This window comes from Colias eurytheme, chromosome 11, assembly GCF_061535395.1.
Source record: "Colias eurytheme isolate Ceu_HAF_F1 chromosome 11, ilColEury1 Martin Lab GWU primary, whole genome shotgun sequence".
NCBI classification, from domain to species: Eukaryota; Metazoa; Arthropoda; class Insecta; order Lepidoptera; family Pieridae; genus Colias; species Colias eurytheme.
Genome location: NC_142990.1, coordinates 3,505,699 through 3,520,892, shown reverse-complemented (window position 1 = coordinate 3,520,892; position 15,194 = coordinate 3,505,699). Strand labels below are relative to the sequence as shown.

The window sequence follows — 15,194 nt, the reverse complement described above, 5'->3', positions numbered from 1 at the left end:
ATATGAAACATTGTTTGGTTGTTCAAAAGACATCATTCGTTTCAATTTTAATAAAAATATTTCGTATTTTGGGTGTAAATAGAACAAATATCAAAATATTATTAATTATTTAATATTAGAAGAATATATTTTAATTCTGAAGGGAATTTAACATTTAAAAAAGTACTATTGTGTAAGTTGTCCAAAGGACATTATTTCCCGTGAATAGATCGGTTCGTGAAGTTAAATCCACAAATGTATGTAATCAACATCACTGCTGCCTATATAATCTTAATCTACGAAGAATTATCTTCTAAATGAAATAGTAAAATGCTGAAAATTAAGTTAAAAAAAAAAATACGAGAAAATTTAGATCGGGACCTTTAAAAATTGATTGACCCAAGTATGTAAAGTTTTGTGATTTCGTAAATGTGTTGTTGCTGTACGATTGTTTAAAATCAAAAACATATCAGGGTAATATTTGTGAAGTACTATTGATTGGTGGACTAAAATACGATTATAATGTTATTGTAAAAAAAGACACTTGTTATGATATTAAAAAAGCAGTCCGGCTTAGGGCTGCTCAATATTCAAAGGCTGTCAAAATTTAAATTTGTTAATATGAATTTAGAACTAACAAAGTTCGTTCACATGCTTTGTGATTTGTGATTTGAAAGACGCAACAAATTCTTGCAACTTTCAATCATACATCGATATGATTAGATTCAAACCGCGCGCAAATTAGCATTGTATGATTTATTATTTTAGAATCTATTCTTTTTGTAGCATATTAATTTCAGGTAATGTATAAATCAATGTATACAAGAGCTATATTGTAGGCTATTGCATGCTTCTTATTTACTGTTAATTACCTAACAGAAAAGACAAGTAAAAGTCAACGTTCGAGTACAAAGTAGTGTTGTGTACAGACACTTTGACTAGCCTTATTGGGTATTTCTAAAGATTTATATAATTTTGATGATATTAGGATAAGTATATTGGTGCAAGTGGCAGTGTCAAATGATATTTTTATACTCGCGTTATTTACTCCCAACGTTGTGCCATTATATAGAAAGAATTTTTGGCGTAAAAAGTTTATAACCAGAAGTGCATTTTACTAGAACATCTACGGAATGCCCTAACTCATTTAGGACCAATTTATTGTATGCCTTTTTGTATTTAGTATAAGACTTTTCAGTCAATTTAGCCATATTCATAATTATAAGAATTATATGTTAAGTGACTTCCAAGAATCTCGACAAATGTTTCTTCCATATAAATAAAGTTAGCATAATAAGTTCCCAGTATAATACTGTTATCATAGAACTATTTCGATATTCGGTTATACGACAATATGATGTACGTAGTCGCATTTTTTGTTTATAATTTGACAAGCTATATCTCTCAATCATTCCTACTATAGCTTATAGTGCTAGGAAGACTGTTCTTGTGAATTTTTATTTTACGGTATTCAATGTAGTTTTGGTTATATTTTCATTCAAATAAAGTATTAAAAATTCGGGAGTGTTTTATTTTCTTTTCATCCATACTATAATATAATGTAATATGTAATCAGTTGATAAGATTAAATAGTTTAAAGGTAAGTATTGAATTTTTTTAATAAATCTTAATTTTTATAATGCTATCCCAATCCCTCAATCTAATGTCATTTCACTTACATAAATTACACACCCACATATCAAAAAACACAAGAAGAATGGGAAATATAGGACCTTTACATGCAAAGTTAGATACAATCACAAAGTACACGTGTTCTTTTTATCAAAAAAATAAATGCCAGTCTGCAAACTGCCCTCCAAAATACTAATAAATTGAATGATTTCTGTTAATCCATTATTTCAAATTCACATCACAGTATGCATCAAGTTTACCCCTTCCCCAGTTGAATTACAAAATACTCAAAAAAAGAAATCAAAGTAAAATAACTTACCGATTACCCCAATCGAGTTTGGCGACTAATTTCAAACGTAACGCCCTCGTTTGATCCTGCGTCAGGGTTCCAGTGAGCAGAGCGCGCCGACCACTCAGGAGTTCGCGCATTACTTTTGCGACTGCACTGAACCGATAGGTTTCGCGCTCCTGAAACATTAGTTCGATTGTAGTTCGTCTATTTACGAATAGATGGCGTTGAAATTAATATTGGATCAACTTCTAATGGGGTACTAGAAGATGATTTGGGGCTGTGGATAAATTCAAACTTGCCACTTGTCTATTGCTCTCTGGCCAGGAGTCAGTCAACGTAAATATCTCTATATTGTTTCCTTTCATGAGGATTGAGAGTATTGGATATAAACAAAATATGCAAAGATTAAACTTTTCTTGGTTGGGAGAAGATTTTTATAAGGATCATAGAAAGAGAAAGAACACCAATAAAACTATAAAGAAATGCATATCGGTGAAATTTGATTAATTCTGAAGAAAATAACAATACTGTGCAACTTTTAAAAATAATTGCCATTTAAATTGCAATTTACACAAATAAATGTAGTTTACCAACAGAGCAGCTGAGTAAGTACAAAAGAATTTTTGCTCATTAGTCAAACAATGAAACTAATTATAACTTTACATATTCAACACCATTTTATCTTAGTCAGTTGTCATTTGACTCAGTATTTCTAACGAATATCACTAGTTTATACAAATATAACATCGTCAGACATTCCCATTTCATCCATACTAATATTATAAATGCGAAAGTAACTCTGTCTGTCTGTCTGTTACTCAATCACGCCTAAACTACTGAACCAATTTGCATGAAATTTGGTATGGAGATATTTTGATACCCGAGAAAGGACATAGGCTACCTTTTATTGCGAAATATGTACCACGGGCGAAGCCGGGGCGGACCTCTAGTTTCATATATTTTAGGGCCAACTAAATGTGGACAATTGAGTAATGTAAGATTAGATACACTACAAATGCATACATAAGCATGGCCAAACAGCCCTTCAGTTACATAAAAGCTCAATTATTAAGATACCTGAAAAACAAATTTACAATTTATTTTTAAATTAAAATGACATAAGTACCACATATAGCTTCTTCCACAACCGTGCCCATTCCCTCAGCACGCAGGCTATTTCCCGCACCAGAGGGTCGTCTTTCAATTCAGCGATCGCCGATAAGCCACTCCCCTTGATTGTACATGGTCGTATCGTCACTACGGATGCGGGAAAAATACCCCACGCCGATCTGTTTTTCGAGCTGAAACCTCTGTACCAACCTAACAGAAAAGATTATATTTTACTTGATTACCAGCCAGTAACCCATATTTACTATAAATAAGGATGTCGAAAAAAAATATACTTGATAATTTGATTCAAATATTTAAAACCCGTTATATACCTATTCATTTGCAAAATGAAACAAGTATTACAGTTAATCAATGCAGAAATAATAAATTTACATATCAACAGAAACTTTTGTGTATGTATGTTTTAAAGAAAACAGCTAATAGAACATTTGAAACAGTTTCAAGGATAATATTTTGAAGACTCACCTCCATTTTCCTCCAAGATCTGAACGGTTTCTCCAATCTCTAAAGGTAACCCTGATCGTACATCTCCTTTCCAATTGTACACAGCTGAAAATTTTAATTGATTAAAGAAATCATTAATCCGTCAGTCCTCGGATCACAGACACAATAGAAAATCTATTGTGTCTCGGCCCGATCGGGCCGCTCGGTGGTCAATGGGTTAATGTATCGTGCAAAAAATAATAATCTGCATCCATTCCCAGTTTTGTATGGTGTGATAATAAAAAATAAAGAATTACAAAGTGAATATTTTAATAACTGTAATAGAGAATGACTGTATCGCTATAACAAGTTAACTATGTGACTTTGTAATGAAAATGAACCGAACTATAAATTTGCAGTAAAAGTTTAATTTAATTCAGTTTCATTCATTGGTTAGCTAAATAAGATACTGGATAGAACAATTTAAGAAACTTCTTACTTATATTTCTTTTTTATACAATCAGGTAAATAACTGGATACTTTAATAGAGAATAACATATTCATTGTTATTTGTTAGTAACTTTTTATGTATATGTGTTATATTTGTCTCTAAATAACTTAATATATATTTTTTATAACATTAATTTTCTTAGTTCTTATCTCTACTTAATCCATATCTATATATCATCCATACATAAGTTAAAATAATATAAAAAAATATATTTTTATGTACCACTTCTGTAATATTTTCAAATGGAAGTATTAATAAATACATGGACTTGCAGAAATTAGGAAATATAGTATAAGCAAGAACTCGGAAGTTCTTACGTGGGTTTGTTTTCGGAAGCAATTTGTTTTATATTCATATCAAGTCCTAACATTTCCTGTAATTGTGCAGGATGTAATACTGATTGAGACAAAACGTCAAACTCACCGACTGCAAGTTTAGGAGTTTTCAATGGAATCCACATTTTTACACTTAATTCAACACCACAAAACACACAATTAATATTTTAGCGAATCATTTTTTACTATAAATTATTTATTTTACATTGTCATAATGTTCAATCGGGATAATAAAAAAACTGCGCTGAAGAGTGAAGGCTAAAGAAATATCGCCTCGACCCTTGTCTTGTGTTGATTAATAATAGTGATGTTTTGTTGATAGTTGATGAAGATTTAAGATTGACGATAGAAATTAAAATCGGTTTAATGTTTTAACTTAAGTTAAGAGTGTTTAAAATAAGTTATTTAGTTTATTAGTTAGTTATCTTGAAAACGAATACATAGTAAGGAAAATTTGCAATATTTTGATTTCATTTATATAGAGAAATGTATTTCTAAAAAAAAATAGAAGAGACAAGTAGTTTTATTTTAAAATATTTTGTAATGTTCAGGCGGGTAAAAAAAGCATATTTTAATTTATATAGAACTAGGTACAATATAGAACTAAATTAAACTACAATAATTTTTATATTTGAATAACAAAGTTATAAAATCGGTATTTCATCCATCACTAGTTTCGAAAAATTTATTTGACGTTGCATCTGTGACACTGATGACATATGCCATTTTGAATTTGATAAACAATAAACATATAAAAAATCGTTTTTAATAATCACACATTGAAGTGAAAAAAACAAATGTGAATATTTATTGTCGTTAGATCTTTGACCTTACAGGATTCCATTGATATCTATATAAGTTTTAAAATGTCGGACAACTTTATACCGCTAAATCAAAGTACACCAGTACATGATAGATGGAACAACAGAAATCAGAACCACAGTGGTTACCAAAACGGATGGCAACAAAATAGCAACAGGAATCGAAGTCACCAAAAGTGGGGAAACAATTCAAGGAGAAATAGCAGCTTTGGAGTAGGTTCATCACAAGTTTTTATCAATTACATTTATAGAAAGTCATTGCTATTACTTTACTTTAATTAAAAAAAAATATGGTGTTTACTATTGATAATCATAATCGTCATTACCTACTTTGTTTTATGCTTAACAAGCAATCCGCCTGCGGCTTCGCCCGCGTTTTCAAAAAAAAACCCGCATAGTTCCCGTTCCCGTGGGATTTCCGGGATAAAACCTAGCCTATGTCACTCAGAAATGATGTAGCTTTCCAACAGTGAAAGAATTTTTCAAATCTGCCAAGTAGTTTCGGAGCCTATTCAATTCATACAAACAAACAAACAAAAAATCAAACCTTTCCTCTTTATAATATGTATTGATAATATAATAAGCAGGGAATAATCCTTAATTTATTGTTTCAGAGTGAAAGCAATAGCAGCTATGGCAGAGATAACAAAAGCAATAACATAGATGCATATCTACATCCCTCTATGTTACAAGACCCTTGGGCACATCTTAGAAAAAATGAATGATAAATAATAAGTTAGTTGTATATCCCTAAAAGATTTAAAATACTTATGTATGTGTAAATATATGTACTTATTTTAAGTCTAATTTATTAAATTGGGTAGTTCATTTTTATTTATATGTATTGTTTTTTAAATGCATTGATGGTTAACTTACACAATAATAATGTAAAAATTGCTACACAAATTTCGATGAATGGAATAAATAAATACAATAAATATTAGTTTTTTTTCTACACAATGAATAGCCTTAATACTCAGACTCGGACAATATTGCATATTAGATCTATGTACCAGTAGTGATGAAGGGACCTAAGGTATATGTAAATACTATGTATGTATACCTATATGCATTATCTATACTATAGCTTTTTACTTCAGAAATAATTTCTAAAATTCATCAATTACAAATTAAACCAAGTGTTCCTGATACAAACATACTATTATGGGCTAATTTTACAATCTTTGGTTAAAACTTCTTCGTTGAATAACATATAAAACTACCATTCCAAAATGTATTCTTATTGCCCGCAATTGACAGTTTATATGTGACATCTTAACATTATCATGTAATACTTTATTGGACGGATAAGTTTTAACCAGGGATTGAAAAATCGGCCCTAAATATTAAATCTTTTCCATATCATCCAAACACTATAATTATTTTTCTTTGATTGTTTTTGTTACATTAACCATAAGTTAAGTACTATACTATACTACTACTATAAGCATTGTGACAATTGTTTTTGAAATTGATAAGGTCTTTATTTAAAACAGGTGGTATGAAGAATTAGTAGTCTGCAGTGGGTGGAATACCAGAATACAGCATATCTAGAAGGAGGTACATACTTCTTAACACTTTCTTACAATTTGCATCAGTTTTCCATTTTATTCATAGAGAACTTCTACGAAGTACTTAAAGTTTATACCTACTATATTCACCTGTTAGAGAACTGAATAATGTTTGTTATTAATATCAGACTGCTATAAACAATAGTTATTTTGAGCAAATTTCATCAGTGGCAAACTACTCTTAAGACTTCCCAACCTCACAGAAGATACTAATATTTAGAAATTAAAGACTTCAACAGATTTCAAAGGCGATTTAGTAATTACATTTTTTAATCCAAAGCCTTTAATTTCTAAATGTATAATATTCGCGAATAATCAAGCACGAGAAGGTACTAGCTACCAAGGTACTTAATATTTTAAACTAGCTGGAACCCGCGGCATCACTCGCGTGGTACTAGGGCGAAAAATAGGCTATGTGTTAATCTAGATTATATTTATTAATCTATATGTCTAGAGTTTTAAACTCAGTTCGAAACATTTTCGACCCCACCTTTCGAATGCATTAAAATTTAGCCAAAAAAACAGTGATAATTGGCTATCTCATTTTTTTTATCGAGAGATATAACTAATCATTAGGTATGTTTAACCCATTGAGCCCCGAACGGCCCGATCGGTCCACGACACAATAGATTTTCTATTGTGTCTGTGATTCCGGGGCCTGAGTTATTAAAAATAAAATATGGATTAAAGTATAACTAGCTTTTCGCTATTCGCGTCTTCGCCTGTGTAGTCAATGAGGGCAAAGAGTTTCACCGTTATTTAAAGTAGCTTATGTCGCTATCTGGCGTCCTAACTGTGTCTAGGTTCAAAAATTGCCATAAAATCGCTCCGCAACAAAAGGATAATTTAGTACTTTTAAATGTAATCACATAAAGTGGGAAATCCGAAATTTCTAAAATTAAATATCTCCTAAAGGACCCGTTTTTAAATGGGGATAGGTAAGTATAAGAGTTGATATGTAACTACGGATAATAGCTGTGTTTTACCTGAAAATAAAACACATATTAAATACTTACCTATATTTGAAGCTTACTTCATTGAGAAGGTACCTAGCTTTTTCCGCCTATTTTTCCCTCTCTTTCCGTTGTATATATGCTATCTCTCTCGCACACCTCTCCACCAGGTGGCGGGGCGCACGATAATGTCGGGCGCTGGATGTTTTTCATTGAGTCGAAATCCACAACAGGTGGACGTTAAGTGTAAGCTTCAAATATAGGTAAGTATTTAATATGTGTTTTATTTTCAGGTAAAACACAGCTATTAAACACTTGACCGTAATTTGAAGCTTACTTCATTGAGACCTGTTTGTTACCCACCTGGTGTACAATATATGGACGCCAATGTGAATTTGAATACATAAGTAATTACTTATTTCTTTATTTGAAAGAGTAAGGTGTGCAGATAGTATACCTACCAATAAATCACACAAATTTTTATATTATATAATATATTAACAATCCCAGATGAAAAGTTAATCAAATAAGAACCAAAAAGTTAATCATAATGATTAAAAGTATTAGAACTTATGAGATTGGTTCAAGCGTACCTTAGTTAACCTTTTGGGCTTGAAAAGTTAAAGTTACTACAATTTTCACTATCTTTAGCGTAAATCTGCGAAAGCGCCAGTAACGACTTTCAATTACGCATTTAGATGTTACTTACAAAATGAAGCAACAGCTGATCCCGACGAGGCAAAAATACCTCAAACTCAAACCTTTATTTATTCAATTAGAACTCTGTAGAAGCACAATTGAATCATCTTTACATAGAATTACCACCTGTCTCAACTCACACAGTTTTAACCCAACCTGCTACAAGCGGACAAGAAGAGAACTTGGTCCTTACTTTTGGGGTCAGAAATATTAATTATTATTAATTTAAAAGGTCACCCCTTGAATAAGGCAATAAAATATCAAAACAGGTAAACGGTTTTAATTATAATACAGATTTTTAACATCAAACCAAACCGTGCGGTATCTATTAATGTTTAGAGCCAACGCCACCAATCATAATCTAAACATGGCTAGTACTTTCAGTACAATGCATGAATTATTTATTTAAAACTGATAGGTCATAAACTCTGTACTGGAAACAAATATACTGAACTTAACTCTTAAGAGACTAAAATGATAAGGAGCTTATCTGTGTCCCAAAACTGCAATTACTAAAGCCAAGTACGTTACTTTTAATCAATTCGGTTTTAAGATATAATTATGATTTACATAAGAACTTATATACCGAAAGCCTCGGGACTACATAACGTGACTTATCTTCTTATATATAAAAATGAATCGCAAAATGTGTTGGTAAGCGCATAACTCGAGAACGGCTGAACCGATTTCGATAATTCTTTTATTATATTCCTTGAAGTACGAGGATGGTTTTTATGTAGAGAAAACGTAAGTACCACGAGCGAAGCCGGGGCGGACCGCTAGTTTATAATAATAGTGTTTGTGCACAACACTAGGCAGTCAACAGCTATATGAACGTCAGATAGGAAAAGAGCCAAATTTATCCAGTCAGTAACAAAGGATTTTAACTATAGTTACTTTATTCTAATTCAACCAACTACTACTAGCTACTCCGTATGTCTTTTGGATAGACGGAGGCAAATAGGATTTTTATTCCAACTATATCATTTGATATTTTGAAAATGTACTCCACATTTTCATACCGTCAGAGTCATTTTGCAGATTATAGTGGTGCAGCACTGAACACTGTCTATTAGGTGGCTGATGCTGCTGACCGGGCCTTCAGTTCCGCTTTCCAGAATACCTTCACCCTTCTAGGTGTTACTACTACTGAAATAGCGGTACTCTATCGCGTCGTTCAGGTCTCTAACTGACTAGGATTTCTCATATTATCGTAACAACCCTCGCTCGTTCTAACGAGGATAAATTATCGCCAAGGAATTCTGCTGCAGGATAATGGCAAGAGAGATTATAAGCTTAACTATGCAATATTATGTTAAGGAATATGGTGGGTTTTGAATACTATCGTCGTCTGAAAGTATCTCCTTTCGATTAACTGCATTAAGGATGCAGATCTGATCCCATCTTTGTTCCGTAGGAATGCTACGACAGTCTAAACGTTACACTGAACAAAGAAAATTGCCCTGAATATAGTCGGTTGTTCCAACATCCGTAATATGGCTAGCCTAAGGTTAGTTATCCCTTGATTGTAACTGCTACCAATGGAGGCATTGCTCTTGTGTTGTCCACAGTTGTGCGAGTGCAAAAATGAAGAACTGAGCTCGTGGGGAGCTATGTCGAATGAATCTGTGTTAAGATTATGACAGTATAGGACAGTTAGCTGTGGATGCGAAGACAGGACATTACTTTATTCATCCGTAAACACGCGAGGCAGCCACGGACAGCGATATAGCAAGAACTAAACTAGCAAAGTTTAGTTCGCTTACCAGACTTTGTCATGTTTTAAATGCAGTATATCCTCTGAATAGCATTACATTTATGACTATTGATAAACTTAATTCACCCGTAAACACGAGAAACAGGCACGGATAGCGATATAGCAAGAACTAAACCAGCAAAGTTTAGTTCGCTTACCAGACTTATATTTTAAAAGCCGTATAGCCTGTACATTTCATTTATTGCCCCCCCCCCCCCTCAAAGCAAAGAAATGAGAAGTCATTTGGCAGAGCTTTCTCGTTAAGGGTAGGGGTTCCAAGTAATATCTAATAATAAGAGGCTTTTGTTTGGAAAGATTGACTTTCCGTTATTTATCCTCTATCCTATGTAACTCAACAGTCAGTATTCTCAGCATTCGTTGAGTACTTAAACGTTTTACGTTAATAGTTGTATATAACTTTATTATACAATATAATAATCCTGGTGGGATGACAAAAAAAAAAAAAAAAAAAAAAAAAAAAAAAAAAAAAAAAAAAAAACTTGTCTAACAAACGATTATCCTAATCCCTCAGCGATTTATTGTTTGAGCCCCGAAGAAAAATCTCATGGGTGCAATAATGAGGTCAAATGGGTTGAAAAACGAGTCAAATAAATTGCCTACAAGACCGGGCAACTAAAATAGGCCTATGAGAGGTCAACTATACGTAATCAATCGTCATTTGTTACATTCAATCGCTTTGCGATTAAAAAATCTCTTCCGATGTTTGTATATGTAAATTGGTCGGCTAGTGCCATTTAATTACGATACCAAACATACCGTTGACACAAGGCTTGGTGACAATCCTCGAAACCACCGCCACAAATCATCTGCGAGATGATATTTGATCCGACTCGCCTTCCTTTGTTGTAGGCTTTGCATTGGTAAATACAATTTGTTCAATTCCAATTTCCATAATTGGTAAACCAATGGTGGTTTCCTGATTCCTGAAGCGTAAACTTTTAGGATACGAAGTATCAATTTCATGCGCCCATTATTTGACGTATCTAACCTTTATTGTATTTATTAGGTCATTTACTATACTGCCCACTGTGAAGTAGATTTCAAAACCTTTTTCTACCTACCTTAGAAGAGTGAAGATCCGATACGGTCATATCCAAAACTTCTTTCGTGGGTCCTCGTTGACAAAAGCAAATATCTATGATCATTTTAATGATCAATCCTTTGTATATTTGCACCAATCGCCATTAAAGCCCCGCGAGGGCTGATATATATTTGCACCATTTCCCCGTGGGGACGGTTGTTATCAAAGCCCCGCGAAGGCTGATATATATTTGCACCATGTCTCCGTGAGGTACTGTTGTAATCAAAGCCCCGCGAGGGCTGATATATATTTGCACCATTTCTCCATGAGGGACGGTTGTAATCAAAGCCCCGCGAGGGCTGATATATATTCGCACCATCTTTTCCGTGAGGGACGATTGTAATCAAAGCCCCGCGAGGGCCGATATATATTTGCACCATTTCCCTGCGAGCGACAGCTGCGCGAGGGATGTTTGTAACTAGAAATAAGTAGGGCCTGCCAAAAAATGCTTAAGAGACACCCTGCGAGGGTGAATTTGACCTGGCTAACCCCTGCGAGGAGTAGTGGCCACATTTATGTATTCTGCTTCGAGCAAGAATACACCTTAGTGCTAATATAAAAATAGCAGTAAATAATCATTTAAATAATATAGCAATTAACAAGGTCCTTTAACTTATTTTCCAATGTTAGCGACATTTAATAAATTCATAATTCAAATCAATTCACTAAATTTTAAAATGAACTTCGATTCATATTTATTTTTGTTCATGCAATCGATGTAACATTTAGTTGCTTTATATCCGTTAACATTCCTTACGAACGCAACCATACCGTCGTAGGACGTTATATTTAATTGCACAAAATAATCTCCACTCACCCGCAATTTTTTACTTTTTGTCAAGGTGTACAAGTTTATAATATTATTCTAAAACGTTAGAAGTGAATTGTAAATCCTTTGAAATAAGTGTATCTAAATCTAATTTATATTAAGATATCTCGATAATTATTATACGATAACCCTTTCAGCACAAGTTCAGTAAACCAAAGAATTTAATTGTAAAATTTTGGTACTTACTCGTTTTAACAAAAAAGTTGCATCATTTGAACATAGGAAACGTAATTTTCAATCAAATTAGCCGTGTGTAATATGTCTATTTTCACATAAAAACGGATCAGAATAATACTCATAAAAGGACACGTATAGACTACGGATAGTTTTGAATGTGTGGAACATTCATGGTACGTATCTACTATACATGAGCGAATTCCATCATTATTCAGTTGAGCGGTAACTCCCGTACGATTTATAAAATAAAATCACAACATGTTCTGACATGTCGTGACTTCTTGGAGCTGACTCATCTCGTTCGATAATTTTTAGTAATAAACTATGATAGGAATTCCGAACCGTTCCTAGCGATAACGACAATGTAATAAAGTCGTAGCAATGGATTGTATGCCTGTAAAGCTTTGAGTTGGCTCATATCCATACTAAGTATTAATTGTAATTTTTCCACGAAAAATTCACTTGTACCCTTGTAATAAAAACACATTATTAAAAATGAAATAAAATATTAAAAATATCTATATACAAGAGAGGGTATTTGATATATCTAGTAATATCAAATAATCACAAAAGTAATATTAACGATTCGAGTAAAGCCGAACGGTAACACCGTTAAAATAGCTTTACTCACAGTATTAAAAATTCAAATATTAATTAGTACATATTGCATAATGAAATATTTCAAAAGAAAAGTTACTATTTCAAGTAAAATGTAACGGTTTTATCGTTAATTTTAAATATCTTTATTCATGCTATTAAGTATTTAAGCATATTGAAAAATAAACTATTGCTGAAGGATTCATTAAAAACCTCAGCATTTTAAATAAAGTCCAACGATTATACCGTTGACTTTAAAGATTTTTACTCATTTTTAAGTAAAATATTATTAGAATAGATGTAAAAATAACTCACTGTACCGATCCGACGGGATACACTTTTTAACACTTTTAGCACTTGCTTTAAGCAATACTTAATACTTAATAGCACCAAGGTTGTAGTCTTGTAGACAACCTTCTCGCGGCGGAAGCTAGACGCCAATGAAAAACATCCAGCGCCCGACATTATCGTGCGCCCCGCCACCTGGTGGAGAGGTGTGCGAGAGAGATAGCATATATACAACGGAAAGAGAGGGAAAAATAGGCGGAAAAAGCTAGGTACCTTCTCAATGAAGTAAGCTTCAAATTACGGTCAAGTGTTTAATAAAACTTAAACCATTCCAAATACCTATTACGTATACGTAGTATATTATTATTAGTCTGTGCTATTACTTATATTGTACGTGTTCAGTACTTCCGGCATGATACAGTCATGATAAATCTAGAGAAACTGACAATATTTTTCAAATGCAAGAACAAGTAAAGTTGTGACTGCTGTCCAATACAAATTTTATTTTTTTGGTTGATATAAAGACTGATAAACGCTTGAGGTGATTGTAAATCACTGGTTTTTAATTGTTAAATACGTATAGAAGTAGATTATTAATTAAATTATTTCCCAAAATGGTGTAGGTAATTATATAGTGCGTACCTACTTACGTGACTTGTTGAATTATCTGCTATCTATCCATTAGGTACATAATGCTAATGTATACTTTGCGAGCTTAGACACTTGTATAATAATAGTGCTCTACAGTTTTATTGGACAACATTAATATTTTTATAACCCATTTTCGGTATCATTAAAAACCCAATCTACTTGTCAATCAAGATACGAAATGACATTCGAATTGGTCAATTAAAGGGGTGGTGACGCTCTGCTTAGCCAAAGCATTATGTACTCAAACACCATGAAATAGAGTCCATTTGTAATAATCTGTCCTCATAGGTCCGTTTCCTAGAGTCCATAATAAAATATTCCACAAAATAATTTCTTTTGAAATGACAGTATTAAGTAAAGTGTTCATACACTGGAAACAAGTGAACGCCTTACCATTATTAGGACTTATCGATGGAGATAATAATTATTATTTTAATGACTATTATATTACCTACCTACCTTATCAATACCTTAACATAAAATCCATATTATGGGTACATAGGTTTTTTTGTAATTAAATTTTCTTAAAGCATTTTACGTAGTTATTAGGTAGGTACATATTGGAACTTTATGAATATTCCTATATTTATATAGGTCTATTGTAGGGAATTGAATTACCTAACTATAGCCTAAATAACAGACCTATCACTTTATTTGGAGTAGTTACAGAAGCTGTAAAGTACGAATGAAATATCAATTATCCTGCTAAAAATAAGCTATCATTACCGTGTCGTCAGTTTCTCACAGCCAAAGAAGTATAAATAAAAATACAATCCACAAAATTACCCTAATCAATTCTGCGGCAGGACCCCACGCTATTTCGAAATTAAGAACTCGAGTTCAGGGGTTATTTGGTTTTACCTTCAAGAAAATACCTGCTTTTATAAATCACGGCGAAATGCTGACGAGCCATATTAAGAATGTAGGACCTCTACACTTTTTGTATTAACGTTTAGTTGATATCAAGTGACCCTTATTATATTATGTTCGTATTATCTGAAACTTGGTCCAGATAAACGAAACTGAAATAGATATTATAAGTAATTCCATGTAACTACCTCTCATACTGTGTGAGTGTGAGTTAAAAAAATGTTTTCTCATAGACCTTTAGACCTTTCTTAAGCCTACTTTAAGATCCAGTACGTACTACTTACCTAACAAGTGATTATATTATATAACTAATATAGTAGTCTTTTTTTTATTTTTTTTTTTATTGTACAATAGGGGAGCGCTTGGCCACAATCTCGCCTGATGGTAAGCTGAGATGTGGCCTAAGATGGAGCGCGCTTCCCTAAAATGTACCTGTTCACTCTCCTCTTGAAGACCTCCAAATTAAACTATGTAGTAAATAAAACATGGCATTAAACAGATCAACTTAATACCGCTTAATACCCTGTCATGCTAACTATTATATAGATCGTGAAAATTACACTACCGTATCGTAACG

General features: G+C 32.7%; 1 protein-coding gene and 1 long non-coding RNA gene across 2 annotated transcripts in view; one reads left to right on the top strand and one right to left on the bottom strand.

Annotated features, from left to right (window-relative positions):
* The window catches only part of spg (dedicator of cytokinesis spg), a 52,618-nt gene extending 48,168 nt beyond the window's left edge, over positions 1-4,450 (bottom strand). Inside the window, exons 1-4 of the mRNA XM_090107011.1 lie at positions 4,392-4,450; positions 3,500-3,583; positions 3,030-3,223; positions 1,931-2,079 (exon numbers count right to left, since the gene is read on the bottom strand). Of these exons, the coding sequence (XP_089963137.1) occupies positions 1,931-2,079; positions 3,030-3,223; positions 3,500-3,583; positions 4,392-4,428 (464 nt within the window). The 5' untranslated portion in view covers positions 4,429-4,450. The remainder of the gene's footprint in view (positions 1-1,930; positions 2,080-3,029; positions 3,224-3,499; positions 3,584-4,391) is intronic.
* A 580-nt stretch (positions 4,451-5,030) lies between these two features.
* Positions 5,031-6,055, top strand: LOC149904430 (uncharacterized). Its single transcript, XR_016457282.1, has 2 exons — positions 5,031-5,337; positions 5,739-6,055. It is a non-coding gene; the product is annotated as an uncharacterized LOC149904430 (long non-coding RNA).
* Positions 6,056-15,194: the final 9,139 nt, after the last annotated feature.